General features: G+C 37.5%; 1 protein-coding gene across 9 annotated transcripts in view; it reads right to left on the reverse strand.

Moving 5' to 3' along the window:
- EPHA6 (EPH receptor A6) overlaps positions 1 to 16,715 on the reverse strand; it is a 382,511-nt gene that overhangs the window by 196,291 nt on the left and 169,505 nt on the right. For all 9 annotated transcript variants that reach the window (XR_014855459.1, XR_014855458.1, XR_014855457.1 and 6 more), the window contains exons 4-5: positions 8,071 to 8,226; positions 392 to 727 (exon numbers count right to left, since the gene is read on the reverse strand). Coding sequence is in view for 5 of the 9 variants with exons in the window: in XM_085076898.1 (XP_084933024.1) it covers positions 392 to 727; positions 8,071 to 8,226 (492 nt within the window). In the remaining 4 variants the exon portion in view is untranslated. The remainder of the gene's footprint in view (positions 1 to 391; positions 728 to 8,070; positions 8,227 to 16,715) is intronic.

Raw genomic sequence — 16,715 nt, forward strand, 5'->3', positions numbered from 1 at the left:
GAAACTTCCACTTTGCCTTTGAATTGCGGAGTTGCAGTGGATAACCTGTGATGTTTTACTCTCACAAAAGTGAAATCACAAAAGCATGAGACAGACTTCATTTCTGATGAACCACTGACACAGCTCAACTCAGAGGGCTAAAGCTTGCACTTAACTTCAAACAGAAAGGAATGGGTTTGTGCCCAGCATAATGGGGTCAAGGGCTAACTGCCAAAAGCATTTAATGCCCTCATCAGCAGAAGCTGAAAGTCCTCTGGAAAGCACTTAAAAAACCTTCAGCAATCTGCAAAACACCCTCACTCTCTGACCCGGACTTCCAAGAAACAAAGCATCCCCACAGTGAGCGCACAGGTGACAGGGACACAGTGACATACAGAGTGCTGGCACTTACCATCTTGGTCTGTGGTGACTGTGATGGCTGTGAACTGCTTGGGGGAGAAGCTGAGCTCCGAGACGCCGTTGGTGGCTTCTATCTCGAAGGTGTAGTTGACGTGCGACACGAAGTCGAGCACGGTGACGGAGGAGTTGATGAGCCCCGTGTGCCTGGGGATGAAGCGGATGCCTCTCCCACAGATCTCGCACTGGCTGGCGTCTGAGCCACACTTCTTACAGATGACACTGTAGGTGAGGTCCTTCCTTCCTCCAGTGTCACTCGGGGGGCTCCACTCCAGCATCAGAGCCGTTTCGTTGATGTTAAAAACCACGTTCCTCGGAGCAGAAGGTGGCCCTGCAGAGAAGGAGGGGAAAACTTGTTAAGTCACTGTTGTCTACTTTGTTGTCTATTAAAAATACATTAGTCCTCAGGTAATTATTTGCAAATAAAAGATACAAGAGTTATGTTTCAATAACAGATTCAATGTGAAAATTAAAAATTATCTAAAGACCTTTGGAAAAAAAGCAGTAATAATAAGTTGGTGAGTTATAAAAAGCTGAATAATCTAAATAGCTTAGAATTGACTCAGAAATAATTTAAGGCAACACAAAAATGACTTGGGAATGTCAAACCTACACTAGGTAATGAAAATTTTCTATAAATGGCTCTTGGTGCTGTGGGATACTGGGGTAGAGCTCTTATCCTTATTTTATGTCTAGTAATGTAGGCTTTTCTGAGACTTAAAATCTTTGACGTTTTATAAGAGACAAATTGCTTAATAAATAAATAACAACTCTGGAATAACTACCAGAGGTAAAACTGTTTGTATTAGTTCTGCAGTGCCAGCTATTTCTTTTTATCCTTCACTGCTTATCCCCAGGGATTTCTTTGCTGCTGTTCATTAACAGGGCTAGGTGGAAGCATGCCAAGACTATTAGGCACAAGAGACAGTCTACAAGTTTTCTTTCTTTCCCACCTGGCACCTCATCAGCATCAGGATAACAGTGAAGACATTAACCTCGCAACTTAAAGGTCTAAAATGATGACCACAAAGCAGGAGTGAAAGTACTTCTTTAAGGCTACGAGGAGGAATGCAAAGATAGTGCACCAGGCAGAGTGTAGGGAAATTCTCACCTAACAAGCAGGTGGTACAGCTGTCTGTACACTCTGAGATGAACCACAAGTGACCCATTTCCAATTTGCCACTCATCACACAATAGTCAAGGTATGTCCAACAAGTTTGAAGCTGTTTGCTAACTTACTGTGTAGCATCACATGAAAATCATCTGAGGTTTTATAAATAGATATAATTAAATAAATACATATAGTGATCTAGTGATTGTCTCCTTATACTGGGCACTGGGGAGGCACCTCGAGTCCTGTGTCCAGTTCTGGGCCCCTCAAGAAAAACTGTGAGGTGTTGGAGTGTGTCCAGAGACAGGAACAGAGCTGGGGAAGAGGCTGGAGCACAGGGATGATGAGGAGTGGCTGAGGGACCTGGGAGCTCACAGCCTGGAGAAGGCTCAGGGGGACTTTATTGCTCTCTACAACTCCCTGAAAGAAGGGTGTAGCCAGGTGGGGGTTGATCTCTTCTAAGGAACAAGTGCCAGGACAAGAGGACATGGCCTCAAGCTGTGTCAGATGACATTCAGGTTGGACATCAGGAATAATTTTTTCACAGAAACGAATTTACTGCCATCAGAGGTGGTGAAATTAAATGCCCTGAAAGTGTTCAAGAAATGACATGATATAGCACTTAGTGCTGTGGTCTAATTTACAAGCTGCTGATTGGTCAAAGGTTGGAGATGATGGTCCTGGAGGTCTTTCCAACCTTAATGATTCTCTAATTCAATGATTCTGTATCAGCTTCCACTGTCTGATGGGAGAATTTTTCAGATAGAAATTAATGAAGGGGTGAAGGCAAGGTAGAAATTGTTACAGCTCATCTAATTTTCTTATAATATATTATTCTTTTTCCACTTCACATATTTCAACCAAGAACTTACAGATGTATGGTTTTCAAAACCAATTTGGACATAATCAGAAAATAAAAATTATGATAAGAAACGCAGACTTGGAAAAATGTGAGGCCTTATACTCCAGGTTTTGATAGGTGTGAGATGACTGGTAAACCCAGCTGCTGACCTCTGGGGTTTTTGGCTGAATGGGTTGAAAAAACATTATATTCTCAGCTCTCAATAAAATCACAGTGCTTGACCAACGCTTAGCAGAACTTGGAAAACTTTCAGCTTGCTTTGCAGCTTTTGCTGATTGATACAACCTGCTGACAGGACTTAGGCACAAAGTTTTGATTGAGACACTGGTCAAACTTTGAGTGAACTTTTTCTTGTTTCAGAGTTTCTTAAACAGACTGAAAGACTACAAGAAACATTTGCAAATGACACCAACTAATTTTTACCCAGACTGTAATATTCCTAATTTTTAAGTGGTGCTTTTTATTTACTTATGTGGCACAAGAGTGGGTGGAAAAGCTGGAAAGCTTGTAAACAAAAAAGTATGTATGGTGTGGGAGTGATAATGTGAACTAATAAACATTAAGCTTTTCTGTGAACTGTAGTTCAGTTGCTTTTTCATTTCTGGTATTTACTTGTAAGTTTTAATAACTGAGACTATGTTTTCATTATAATTAATGTTGCCCTGAAGTAAATGATGAGTTATCTGCTGGATTTCAAGCACTTGATAATTAAAATATATGAAAGTGTTAGACTGCCTTGCATTTTTTTAGTGGATAAGAAAGTTGAAAATCTTTTGAATGAATGAGCATTTATTTATATATGCATCTATCCAGAGTTCTTAGTTAATAGATCACCACAGTTCCCAAAACACCACTGAGGATGATGGTTCTAGCAACTCTGGAAAACAGTCCTGAGATCGAAATAAGCTAAAACCAGCACACATTACTTCAGCTTCAATTCTTATTATTTATATTCAGAAGAAAGGAATAATTATGTTTCCTCTAAAACCATGCTGGGAGAATTAAATAATGACTGGGTCTTAACAAATTCCCACTGTTAAAACCATGGAGGAGTTTTAGGAATATGGAGGATGAGCTGTAATCACACTTCCATATGTGCATCACTTTAAGTGGATCAGTAATCCCCTTGAAATAATTGGTAATACTCATGCACTTAAAACTAAGCATCTGTGTAATTGCTTGAAGGATTGGACTCAATGTTTTAAAACTAGCTTAAATTTAATCTTATGTAAACTGGAGATATTATGACAACAGGTCATCACAGCTCAAGCTTTGAAAATATTATTTCATCAATCTGGGCAAGCCACAACAGGAATTAATGTGACTCTGGGCAATAAGAAAGTTTTGTCTGCCTTTGTGGATTTTAATTTTCTATCAGATATTTCTTGTGCTTTATAGAATGGCATCTACAGAAGAACGAATACAATAATAGAAATACTGTTTTAAAAATATATTTTTCATTTGTACTAGAGAGTGAAGGTTCTTATAGTCATGATTAGGGACTGAAACCTCAGTTGTAAGAGAAAACACGTATTATTGTGCATTCACATTTCAGTGAAGAGGAAAACATTATCAATTATGTCAGAGATGTCTTAAAGTATATGACTGTCCTCTTGCAAATGCAGAAAAAAACCCTCAAACACTTCATACTCAAGGCCCCTCATGCCAGTTTGCATGAGGATTAAATAGCTTTTTAATTGCTGTTAAATTATGCCAGTTAAACTGTGATTTCATGCAAATATTAAGCTGTAATGACATGCAGTGAATCATTTACTAAGATTTAGAACTTGGAACAAAGAGAGACAATTAATTCTAATCCTCAGATTCGGCTAAATTATGTGTCACTGGGCTTTTATGAATGTGGCCTGATTGCTTTGTTATCATTTATAAATTATACAAAGATTATTTGACACACTGGAAAAACCTGGCAGCAATAACCCTTCTGCAGACATCTGTATGCAAAGCTCTTGGGATTTTCCTTATATTGATTTTTAAGGAAAACAAGTACATTGGTGAAAATAAGGGATCCTTTCCTCACAACAAAATTCATGACTTTGAATTTTATGCAGAAGAATAAAATGCAGTTCAGATGGATGAGCATTACAAAAACATGCAGCTCTTCTGCTGAGATGGAACTCAGCCAGAGCACGAGCAACGTCTTTTGCTTCATTTACAAATTACAGTGAGGAAGTATTTTGACACTTTCTGTGGAGGAGACTGGCGTGGATGTCTTATGGTGAATTCAGCATGTCTGCTTTGAAAGCAACAGAGCTGAGTTTTTCCTCATGCAGTGCTTTGCACCTCACCTTGTTTTACATATTCTCCTCCTCTGTGAAGGCAAAGTGCATTTGCTTGTTTATGGAAGAAAGAGGAGCAAACAGAGCACGGCAAAAGTCTGGTGAGGGCAATGCAGTATTTCACACACTTGAGACTGAAGACTGGAAAAAAATCTGTTGCTTTTTAAGTGAGAACTGTCCGTAATACACTCTTGGACTCCTGGAATTTTCTGTCATTTGTCAACTGAATTTACAGCAGAAGGACAAAGATTAACCATCACCTTAGAATACTCAGAATCAGCACCTGGCTGTGCCCCTTCAGTTCATAATTGCTATATATATATATATATACACATAAATATACACACATATATACATAGAATTACATTTTTCCCTTTTCAGAATTACTTATTCTTTTTGCTTGGAGGCAGACAGGAGGAACAGAAGCTAATGACTGCAAACCAATACCCCAAGTCTGAGCATAATGACAAATTGCAAACAAGTGTATGAATATAAATATAAAAAAATATAAAAAATAACAACAGAGGCAGTAAAGACTTCAAGTGTGTTGCCTGATCTTGCTGCTGAAATACAGTATTGTCTCTTAAAAACAGAGGATGTACCTGGTGGCAGGGGTAATTGAACAGAGCATAAGTTTGTGGGGTTCAGATTGTTTAAGCACAACGTTAAAAAAGAGGCATTCAGGCAACTCAGACAACCAATAAAAGCCTGCCTGACCTTGAAAAGATGGATCAATTAATCCAATTACTTTATAGAGGGAAATGTTAGATTTTATGTACAGAGTAATGAGACAGGGGATTAGATATGATGCCATTTGTTGCTCACTGTGTATGCAAAGAGATCACTGATAAAGTACTTTCATATGGCAAAGAAATACAATAAGAAGAAAGAGTAGCAGCAAGAGATTGATAAGAAGTGTAAGTCAAATGAAAAGAGCCTAGGAGGAGGAGATTAACAATTTATTCTAATGTAATTTTCGTTCCTCTTATTGAAATTAGATTTCTATTAGGGTTTTCTGCAAAGTGAAAACTCTTTAAAAAAATGCAGCTACATAAAGTAAAAATGGGAACTGTGCAATTTTGTAAAAGCACACAGTACTTTCAAATAATTAATAAAAGTGAATTTGAAGCTTATCTTGAAAGAAGTGGGTGCCTCTCTTAAATCAAGGTGGGTTTTTCCCACAATGCTGCATCTGCAAGTTTCCCAGTACTGAGGAAGAGTCTGGAGTGAGGAGCACTGCCTAACCAGTACACAGGAATGAAAAGAGAGAACAAGATATCTACTTATCTTAGGCATATTACCTTGCAGGACGTGAGGAAGCAAAGAAAGTGGGCACCAATAAAGTCAGTCAAAGTGCTTGAACATGAGGACATTTGTAAGGGGAGTCCACTATTCATTCTGTGCTTTATTTAAGAATAACTCTCCCTTCATTAGCCCCAAGAAAAAATTGTGTTTCTTATGTCACATCTGTATGTGACAAATTTGAAAATGAACATCAAAAACATAGATATGTCCCAAAGGTGGTTAACTAAAAACAGCATTTCATTTCTGCACAGCATTTTCTCTCTATTTAGTCAATTTTCCTCGTTTTTTAAAAACTTTTCAACTTCTTTTATTATAGTAAAGCATGACAGTTTGGAAGGAACAATCTAAATTCCACTCATATCTGTATTTTTGTTTATTAAATTTAAATTAGCCACATCTGCAGCGATCCACCAAAGGCAGCGAGGTTGTATTTATGACAGAAACGTAATTTTAATAACTGAGAGACTAATTTGAAAGCAGTGGGGCTAAAGATATCACTTAGGGAATAATTTGGCCTGAAGATTCTTCATTACCGCTGATGTGCAAGACAAGAACATAGTCTGCCTGTCAGGAGTTTCTGTGTCATTTTCAGAGCTGACAATTAGTGAAATAATCATCATCGTGGGTGTAAGCTGAATGCATCTGCTGTGACAATCGATGAAATGCTGATACCTTGCAGCCTGGGGGACAGAATGGGGGACAATGCAGGGTGGCACTGACCCAAGAGCAAGGCAGAAACCAGAATTTCTCTGGTTCACAGTCTCCTTTATTTCTTCTTTCTCCCAAGTTGAGGTGAGATGAGGCACTGATACCCTGTTGTGGTTGATTTCTTATCTGCCTCCACTCACTTGGCTGCTTTGGCTGACACCCTCAGCAGGAATGGAGAGGTGTGGCAACAAGTTTTTGGTGACAGTTTTCAGCCACAGCAGCTCTCTGCACTCACATTTGTTGGGGAAGCTTCAGGGTGCTGAAATATCTGCACTCTGATACCACAGGGCTCTCTCATGCTCCTCCCCACCTTATCAACATATCAGGGTATCAGGGCTTAAAACTGTGTCCTGAAAGATAATTATGGAATCATAATGCTATGTACAAGTAATTTTTTCAGAGAACTCTCTCTCAGCAATGAAAAATCAATGACTTAGAAATAATATGAAGCTGCATCTGCATAATATATGAGTGCAAGTGTCCTGCTAAGCATGGAACTGTCAAGAATGCCTGAGATATGCTGGTTCAGTGAGTAAGTTTTTAATGGCATGTGCTTGAGGCATTGATTTGAGTGGGATGATTTGTAATCACCATTTTGCTGTGGGAAGTCTGAAACAAGGCTGTTTATTCCCTCATATATTTGTGCACCATGCCAGGACTATGTGCTGTGCTCACTCCAGAGTGAGCTGGGACTGGGGGGACACTCTGATCCCCTAAAGTATCCAGTGGCTGGGACTTACCTTTCCCCTTTGACAACCTCCTGGTTAGATTAGACCATTTTCTAAGTGACTTGGATCCAAGCAATGCCATTTTTAGTGACCATCACCCTCATGACGTGGATAGACAATGTCTTGGTTTACTAAATTACCTCAGTGCCTATGAATTTGTAAATCAGCTTCAAATTATCAGGTATGTTTTCTTGTCTGTTTAGAGAGTTTAGTTTATATTTGATTGTGTTGGAGTTATATTTATTTTATAATTTTAATTTAAATTTGAAGAGACAGAAAAGCATGTTATATCAGTTCTTTTCTTTACATGACTCCAGCTTTTGGAAAGTTTTTGCACCAGCATATTTTCAAGCATATAAGGATGTAAATTATTGGTAGTGAAAACACCACGTTGTTATCTACAAGACAATGATGACAGTTCCTCCTATTATATCTCAGTATTACAAGTTCAAAAGTCACCAAGCTAAGAAGCATGGTTATTTTTAGGGTTATCTAGACTAAACAGAAATACACTGTTTAAATTTTGATTTTAAAAATCCCTTTTGGTTAACCTGAACGCAATTATTTACGAAATGTACAAACGAATACCTAATTTGTTTTTTAAATACAAAACCAAATAAATGAGGCAACAGAATTGCAGACACTGGTAATGATCAGACTTACGGGTACATGCCATAGTTGGTGGGTCCTTCTCAGCTCTGAAATAACCTTTCTCACACTGACAGACAGAAGTGGCTTCTATGTGAGTCAAACTGTGTGGAGGGCACTTGGAGCACTTCACATTTCCAGCAAATGCTTTATAGAATCCAGGTCTGCAAGCTGCAAAATAAGAAGATAAGTTTCATTAATAAAAGAAAAATTTTGGTCATAGGTAAAATCTGTTCTGAGCAGTTAAAATTCTTCTTTCCAATATAGATATAGAAGCTGTTTTGATGATACAATTCTTGACAGTTTTTGTTTTTGTATATGGACTTAAAAAAAAAAATCTGTTCTTGGTATATGTTGCTGTTGAGCAGCTAGCAGAGTAATGAATGCATCGGTTCTCAGTGGCAAGAAGGAATGACCTTAATTGTTTTGATTTCATCACATTTATAGAGTTCTCAAAAGTCACCCAGATTGGTCAGTCAGAAGCCTTCCCCCAGGCCTTACTGGCCAGGCCTGCACTGCCCAAGTTCTGGGACACTGTTCCAACAACATCCAAACTTTATCTTTATTTACAAAACACAAGAAAACTTCTCATGGGAAAAACTGTGCTAGCCACAGGTATATAATGGGGAATCATTAAGAGAGACAACTTCCCAATTTATAGTCAGTCCTCAGTGCTGCTTGAAATTGTTTCTAAACAACTTCACTGCTATCACTAAATGTTATCTATGTTTTATATACATATGTTAACAGAAAGAGTGAGATAACTCCTTATCTACCAGAGCTGTTTATATAGCTTTCTTATTTAAGTAAAGGACACTTGCCATACCTAATATATTTACCCCCACAGTGCCTTGATGAGAAAAGGATGACATCCCTACACATTTATAGATGGTCTGATTTGCCTACAGTGCCTCCTTACTAAGAGCTGGGGTCCCTGCTGTTCTTAACCACAGCACAAGCTCACAAAGCCTTTTTTTGCTGGCCTTTAAAGCAGGAAAAAGCCATTAAAATAAATCTTATCACAGATCTGTCAGGCATGCATTCTGAAATATTATTTTAAAACCATGCTCAGACCTCATCACACACATTTAAACAGAGATTTCCTTCATTTCCTGCCAGCTACCACATTTACACTTGCCAGCACATGTTGTAGCTACTGTCTTCTGGCTTCCCAATATGAAAGCAAAAAAATGAGAGAGCAACTCAGACATGACTAGATTTTACACACTCCTTTTCCCTCTGACTCATCCAAGTAGTACAATGGAAACCTGTGCTATAAATATAATTTTGAGGTTCTGTGTAGGTTTTTCTCATTTTGACATATTCAAGACTATTTCCTTTATGTTGCTAGAGGAACTAGGCAATACATTCTTATCTTGTAATAAAATAAAAAAAACTTAAAACGTGTTTTAAAAAGTACCTCAAAGTATGCATTTAAGAGATTCAGTGTCAGTTCATATCAATTGAGTTATTAAAAAGTATTAACTCATAGATAACATAGACACAGATCAGTTTTTCTTCTGATTCCAAAGGCCTTTTTTGATACAAAAGCAGTTTCACTTGTAGCTGAATGAAAAGGAGTGAGATGACACTGAAAAAGATAACACTTGATTGCCTCTCAGAATCCAAGAGCCAATTTTTCCAATGCAATTTTAAGAGCTTAATTTTGACCCAGCAATTTCAGCAGTTCTCCTCCCAGGGTGTTGTCCTGACTTTGCTGAATAGACGTTATGGAGGTGTCCTGCCCTGCTGTCACTGACTGGAGAAAAAAGGGATTTCTGGTGGTAGAGATAAAAGGGGTGGGAACAGCAGGGATTTTCCCCTCGAAAGTAGGCTGCTGGTCTGATGCAATTGTGATTCTAGTGAGTGGCAATTTCCCACTGATTGGAGAGCCAGCAGGTTTGGTGCAGGAAGAAGGCAGCACTGTGGGCACAGGTTGTAGGCACTGATTCCTCTTAGCTTTGCTGGAAGGAAGAGAGGAGGTAAGGCAAAATTGGGGAAGTGTGTTATGCTTCTCTGCTCCCTCCTTATCTTCTCATGCCCAAATCCTGCCCTGATCTATTAAGTTCTTCCTTTATTTCATCCATATGGTGCAATACAATGCTGCTTGTGACTACAGAGTTGGCAACTCCAGGTTACAGTTTCATTCAAAGCAAAATGAGTGCTCTTTACAATCCTTAATACTTCCAAAATTCATGTCTGTCAGTTTTGAAATCATTCTTTCTTCACTTCTGTCCCCCAAACAACAAATCACTTTGGATCACAAGAAATGTAGCATACTCTTTTAAGAACAATATTTCATACAGACTTCAAGCAGTTCACTGTCTCAAAATAAAACTCAAGGAGAAGATTAATTTCCAGTTTAAAAGAGTAAACGTTTTATGCTGAAATGGTACTCTCTATTGTATTTAAAGCAGTTATGTTTTTTGACATGGTGAGTCTTTTAAAAGTAAGTACATATATATACTCATGGAAAAGGTGTGTGTGGGGGGAAATAATGGATTAATGTAGCTCATTTTACTTCTTTTGAAGTCAACTCAAGTACAGCGATCCTTTAAGTCAAGTATGTATCACAAATTCTGTGGCAGGGAAGCCACAGGGATATGAGGGAAGCAGTTCAATGGAGTGGTTAACAAAGCTATTGACAACCCAGTCCCCATCCAAATGTAGACTCCCACAATCACAATCATTGATACCTGCAAATAAAAATCAGCCCTTCATAAACAAGGCAAAATAATGTGAGCTGAAAGCCCCCAGATGATCACAAGTTTGGGAGAACTCATTTCTCTGGATAACTTGGAGCTGATTGACAACATTCATGCTAAAAGAAAACAAACTGTTACTCTATCAATGGCTATGCAGCCTGAGTCTCAAATACAGCACTTCTAAACTTAGACTCTGATAACAATTACTCGGTTTCAGTGGCAAAACTAAATAAAATAATTGCTAAATTTACCATTTGCCATAGACAATCTGCAAGCACTAGAGTTTCTCCCCAGTTACTACAAAAGCTTGGTTAGGAATTACCTCAACTGCTGTAATTTCATAGATAATGTGTCCTGCTGAAGAAAACAAAAATAATTTCTGTGCTCCTTTGGCCTTACACATCTTTGTGGAGCTTAAGGCTGTATAAAACCACTATAAGCTAATGTATCTTACATCAACTTCAATTAAAATTTACAGGAAAATTGCACAAAGGAGTCAATGGTGTATGCATTCTATAATTTCTGATTTATGCATGATATTTTGTAAAACTGGAGTTTGTAAATGCTCTGAGGTTGCTGTGTGAAAATCACTGTGTGTGACTGAAGGCTGTGATATCAAGCCTCATACAAGCACTAGATGTTGCATTCAAGTTTGGAGTCCTAACTTCCATGCTTTCAAAAGGGTTAGGATGTGACTCCATAAAGGAATTAGAGCAATAGGCTTACTAACATGCCTAACATATATCAAGTTCCTCTGATTTTGCCCAGCTTCCCATTATTTCCATTGTGTATTCTCCTGTGGTGGTTTCAGCAACACAGAACTACTTAGTCCACAAACTGCCTGATGGGCAAACCAGAAACTCAAAACCTTTTAATTATAAATGGATTGCATTTTGTATTTGGAAAAGGAAAAAAATCCCCATCTCTCCCATGGAATATTGTACCCTATGTAAAAGCCTATAAATGAGTTCAAAGTTCATTCCACATGTTTTTGTATGCAAAAAGTTCAATTTTGCATGGGTTGATAAATCAGCATTTTCAGTTTGTCATAACATCTTCTTCACTCAGCTAGTAGTTTTGCACCTGGCATTTTCACAAATCATTTGCGCATACGTTAGTGATCTAAAATTTAAAATATACAAAATTGTCCATCATGTGAAAAAGTTTCTAATGATGGCTACTCAAAAACACTTAAAGCTTGTTTTTATCTGTGTTACCACAGAGTATTTTTTCTACCTTCCAATTCACTCTTATTTTTCCCTAATATTTTCTACCAAAAGTGACTTTGTGAGTTACTAATTATAGGAACTGTAGGAAATCTGGCTTTTGTAAAGCCTGAGGGAAGATAATATATTGTCTTAAAGGTTCAGTAATTAGCAGGGTATCAGAATGAACAATTCAAAGTTTTCTCCAATGAAATACAAGAGACCATGCAGAGAAGCTGATAATTTAATTGGCTTCATAAAAGATAACACATGTATAAATGTGCTCTGCTACAGCTTCACCAGGATGTGACTGTGAGGTTTGGAAACGATAGAAATTTTGCAATACATATAATTTCCATTATTTAATGTTTAATAGAAGGCATTTAGGTTGGTTTGTTTAATCTGTGGGCTCTCTGGCAGAAGAGTCTTACTACTCAAGGCTGTTAGAGCCATTAAGTTCTTCCCCAGCCTCAGTGGTGTACAATGTATAGATCCAAAATCCAGAAAATGCAAACACAGTGGTCATCTGACTGGTCATAAACCTCGTTCTTTCAAAAACAGAAGCATTCTCACAAAGGTGGTTCCAGTTCCCAGTTGTTTCAGTTTCACAACATCTGAATTGACCATGACAATGTTAGTTGAAGCAAGATGAGTCCAAAGGAACCTTAGGAACAACTTTTAGCAATGTCTGACGCTGTTGATCTGTGGGTGGGAAGGCATTTGTCATGAAAATGGATTTTTTATAGCCAGCTGAGAACTCATCAATCAAATTAAACCAGAGAAGACTCTGTTGTCATTTACAATGAATGGCAACCATCAGTAGCTGTGAAAGAGGAGTTTTAATCTTTCTGAATCACACAATTTATTATGCATTTCCACCTCATCTATTTTTTTAACCTTGCTTACTGAATCCCACTAATGCCCTGTGAGACTGATACCTTTAATATTTGTTATATTCTGACTGATTTCAATTTTAAAGTCCTCTTACGCCTCTGCTATCTGATCACTTTACAAAAAGTGCAATCTAGTCAGGTCCATTCTATTCTACCACTGTGCAGAAAGAAGGAACTATGATATTACACTTTAACCAATTTCAACTTTAGTAGAAGTGTCTAGAAAAGAAAAAAAAATTATATAGAAAAGAACATGAAAAAAGAAAACAATGAAAGTTGGATGCTGTATATTAAAAAGGTAGAATACAATCACAAATCAAGATTAGGATATTACAGAATTAGGACAATAAAGGTATGAAGAGAACCTTAGATTATGAATATCTCAAATCTCTTCTTTCTCACATGATTCTTGTTTTATTCAGGTCACAAATGGACTGTGGGGGGGATTCACTTTGGGTCATGTTCAAACTGATAGTGAAACTGCAGGATGACTTGCTAGAAACCTGAGGCTTTGTGAAGAATCCACTGGAGGAGGGCAAACCATCACAGATAATAAATTATCAAACATGCTGGTGAGTTGAAACCACAAAAATAAAAGACATCAAGTATCAAGAAAGCAAAGTTCTGGTTTGATTTAGTTCCTACAGATAGTAAGGAGGAGAGCAGGTGAAACCCCTAGGACATTTAGTGACAGAATAACTCAACTCTGAGAGGACAACAGACTGATTTTCCTTTTTTGTTTGCATTAAATTTGATGGGTTACATTTCTGGGTGCTTTGGTCTGCACTGAAATGTGTCTGTGTTCACATGCTGCAGTCAATCTCTTCTCTTGCCAATATCTCTGCTCCCTAATATTTCTATTCTTAGATTTGGAGAAGAGAAAGGAGCATTACTCATACCCTTGACTTTAGAGAGGAGCGAGGCAGAGGAGACAAAAAGAGGCAGGTGTAAGGCTGCTGCTTCAAATATAACTGCATAATGAAGATAGGTGAATGAAATTAAATGTTCTTCCTCTTTGTGCTAATTCTTTTTTTCCCCAGTGACTTATTTTCTCTGTCATTCCCATATTTCAATATTCTTTGGAGGTTGTTTATGAAAATTATTAGAAGAAATGACAAAGGAGATAATTGCCACATGTCAAATTGTATTTTCAGTTCACATCAATGCAGTTTTTCTCTGTATAAAACAAGTTTCAATGCAATGACTTGAAAAATTATTCAGGTCATGTTTTAAAAGAATCTGAAGTTTATCCAAAAAATACATATAGACAAGATATTAATGATATTAATTTCATCACTGCCTGTCAAATGAGATACAATCCAACAGCTCATCAGTGAGCTGGGGGCTGTGCTACACCGCCCAGGTGAATCCAAAAATATAATTCTAAATGTATAGGTACTGCTCAAAGAAAGTAGTGGAAAATGTTTTCAGTACTGATAAAACTCCTTTTCACTTAATTTTTAGAACTAGGTGAATTATTTTTTTTTCCAGACTAATATAGTAAATAAAATTTACTGCTACAGCAGGTAGATGCCATATAACAGTGTTCCAGCATCAATGAATACAAAATTAGTAAAATTATAAGAAGCTGAAAAGAGGTTCATCTCATTGAAATATCAAGCACTCAAACTACAGATAAAAGGCAATATCCATTAAAAAAACCTCTATTCATAACACAGGCTACACTGCTGCACAGAGGGTCTGCAACCTCTTCAAATTACCCCTTAAACATGTTTAATAAGCTATATTGATGAGTCAAAAGAGTGATTTTAAAAAAAGAAAAAAAGTTGCTATTTCACAAATTACTGCAATTTAGTGTGTCTTTAGCTGACATTCCTAAAGTCTCCCAGAAGTGGCAAGTGACAAAAATGGATGTGGAAGATTTGAGGTGCTTTATCAGGGATGGAAGGAGAGAGACAAAACCCACAGGATGCACCTCTGCTGATTTGTGCTGCTGACTCTGTGGTGGAGATTCCTGAATTCCAATAAATTGCTTGAGGTGGGAACTACAAACACTCAACTGCACTGCTTCACACCCAAATTAATCTTTATTTCTGTTGATATTTTATGGATAAAACCAATAGGAAAACCACAATTAGATAGATTTCATAAACCCTAAAAGGAGAGAGTAGAAATAATGTTTTATACTCTGCATAATTTTTAAAGGAACATCACTGTGTGTTAGGAAGATAGTGAATGAAAGGAATCAGTCAGGCTAATTAGGGCACACAATAGAAATGGTAATCGAGGAACATGACAGCAGTGAAAAAGAAGGGAGGTAATTTCCTGCACTGTATCAATGCATACTCCTGGGATCAGGAAGGTCTGCAGGAAAAGAATGGAAGGAAAATATCATTACAACTCCAAGCAGCCATCTCCAGCAATCACCTTTAAACAGCAAAGGAGAAATGTAACCCTGAGAACACTTCAGGGCAATGCAAAGTTACTCACTTAGTCTTCAAATCTATCTACAGTAGCTGTGAAAACTCTTTCTTTTAAAATGTAATATCAGTAATGTTTTATTTTATTGTTAATTTTAACTTTTTTTATCATTGTTCCATTGCTGAAATAGTGGTTAGGCTATAGCTGTACTTGGAAGACCTTCTGGGTGAAGGCATAAGGCAGGAGTGTGATAAGTTTCTCAACACTGTGGTGAATGCAGCAATAAGAAATGAAATTTATTATAACTAAAAAAGGAAGCTGTGTTTGCTGGAATTTCTCTGTATCGTTTCAAGAGGAATTTGTGTCCAACTTGAAATGACATGAAAACTCTTTTCACAGAATCATTGCTGCTCCCATGAACAGCTGAAAACTATCAGGAGACACTGCAAACAGACATTAGCCCATAGCAAATATTTCTTTCTGCAAGAGGAAAAAATGGTCTGATTAGATCAGATCCATTTTGTGGCTAATTCCTTTTGTACATTATCTATCTCCTGTATCTGCTGGTGAGAACATTTCAAAAATCATCATCTCCTGGTCTGAACATATTAACCAAATGCTAGAAAAATACCTCTCACTATTAGAAAGATTCAAAGTGCCCCTACCAGATAGAGGTACAACACATAAAGTGCCTTTTTACCAGATATATATATACACAAAAATTGCTGATCCATGGAGAGCAGTTTGGCACACATATGATATCCTTATTATATATATAATATTAAATGCTATCATATAGGTGTTATTCTTCCTCTCTGTCCCTTCTATCAATATCACAAACTGTAGTTTCTGTCATTCCTCTCCCCATTTTCTCTTTTTCCTCCCCCTAGAATGTGAAACCTTTCTGTTTTCAACTCTGTACACATGGTGAGTAGTTAGTCATGGATTTCTCTTTTTCCTCTGCAAGAACAGCCCATTGGAATCTGCAGATGCACTTTTCTCTATCCATAACAAATTAATCTGCTAGCCTGGGTTAATTAATTCCTATGATAGCTATTTCTCAATTTGCTTTGCACGTGGGATTTTCTGGAAGCACTTTTTGTGAGGCTGTTCCCACTTTTGATAAGTACCAAAACTTCCAGCCTGACTGTTGCTGCAATGATGTTTGTTGTTGGCTGGCATTATGTCAGACTGATTTTCTGTGTAACAATAGTAAGTTAGCAGAGCAATTCTCAAATAATTAATGCCACTTGGCTTCATGCCTCTGAGAACACTCAGGGTGTGCACTGAAATCCTACAAAAGCTCCCCCTGCCATGACTCACTGCTTTATTGCAAAACTGTGGAACAGCTTTCTAGAGAAGGCTCATCTTGAAGGAATGGAATATCCCTACAGGCAATTATTAATAATAAAAATCTGAAGAACACTGCAGTTCCTGTTTACAAGGTTATAGTTTCTTGTTATGGCCTTATTATA

This window comes from Lichenostomus cassidix, chromosome 1, assembly GCF_008360975.1.
Source record: "Lichenostomus cassidix isolate B80296 chromosome 1, HeHo_3.0, whole genome shotgun sequence".
NCBI lineage: Eukaryota > Metazoa > Chordata > Aves > Passeriformes > Meliphagidae > Lichenostomus > Lichenostomus cassidix.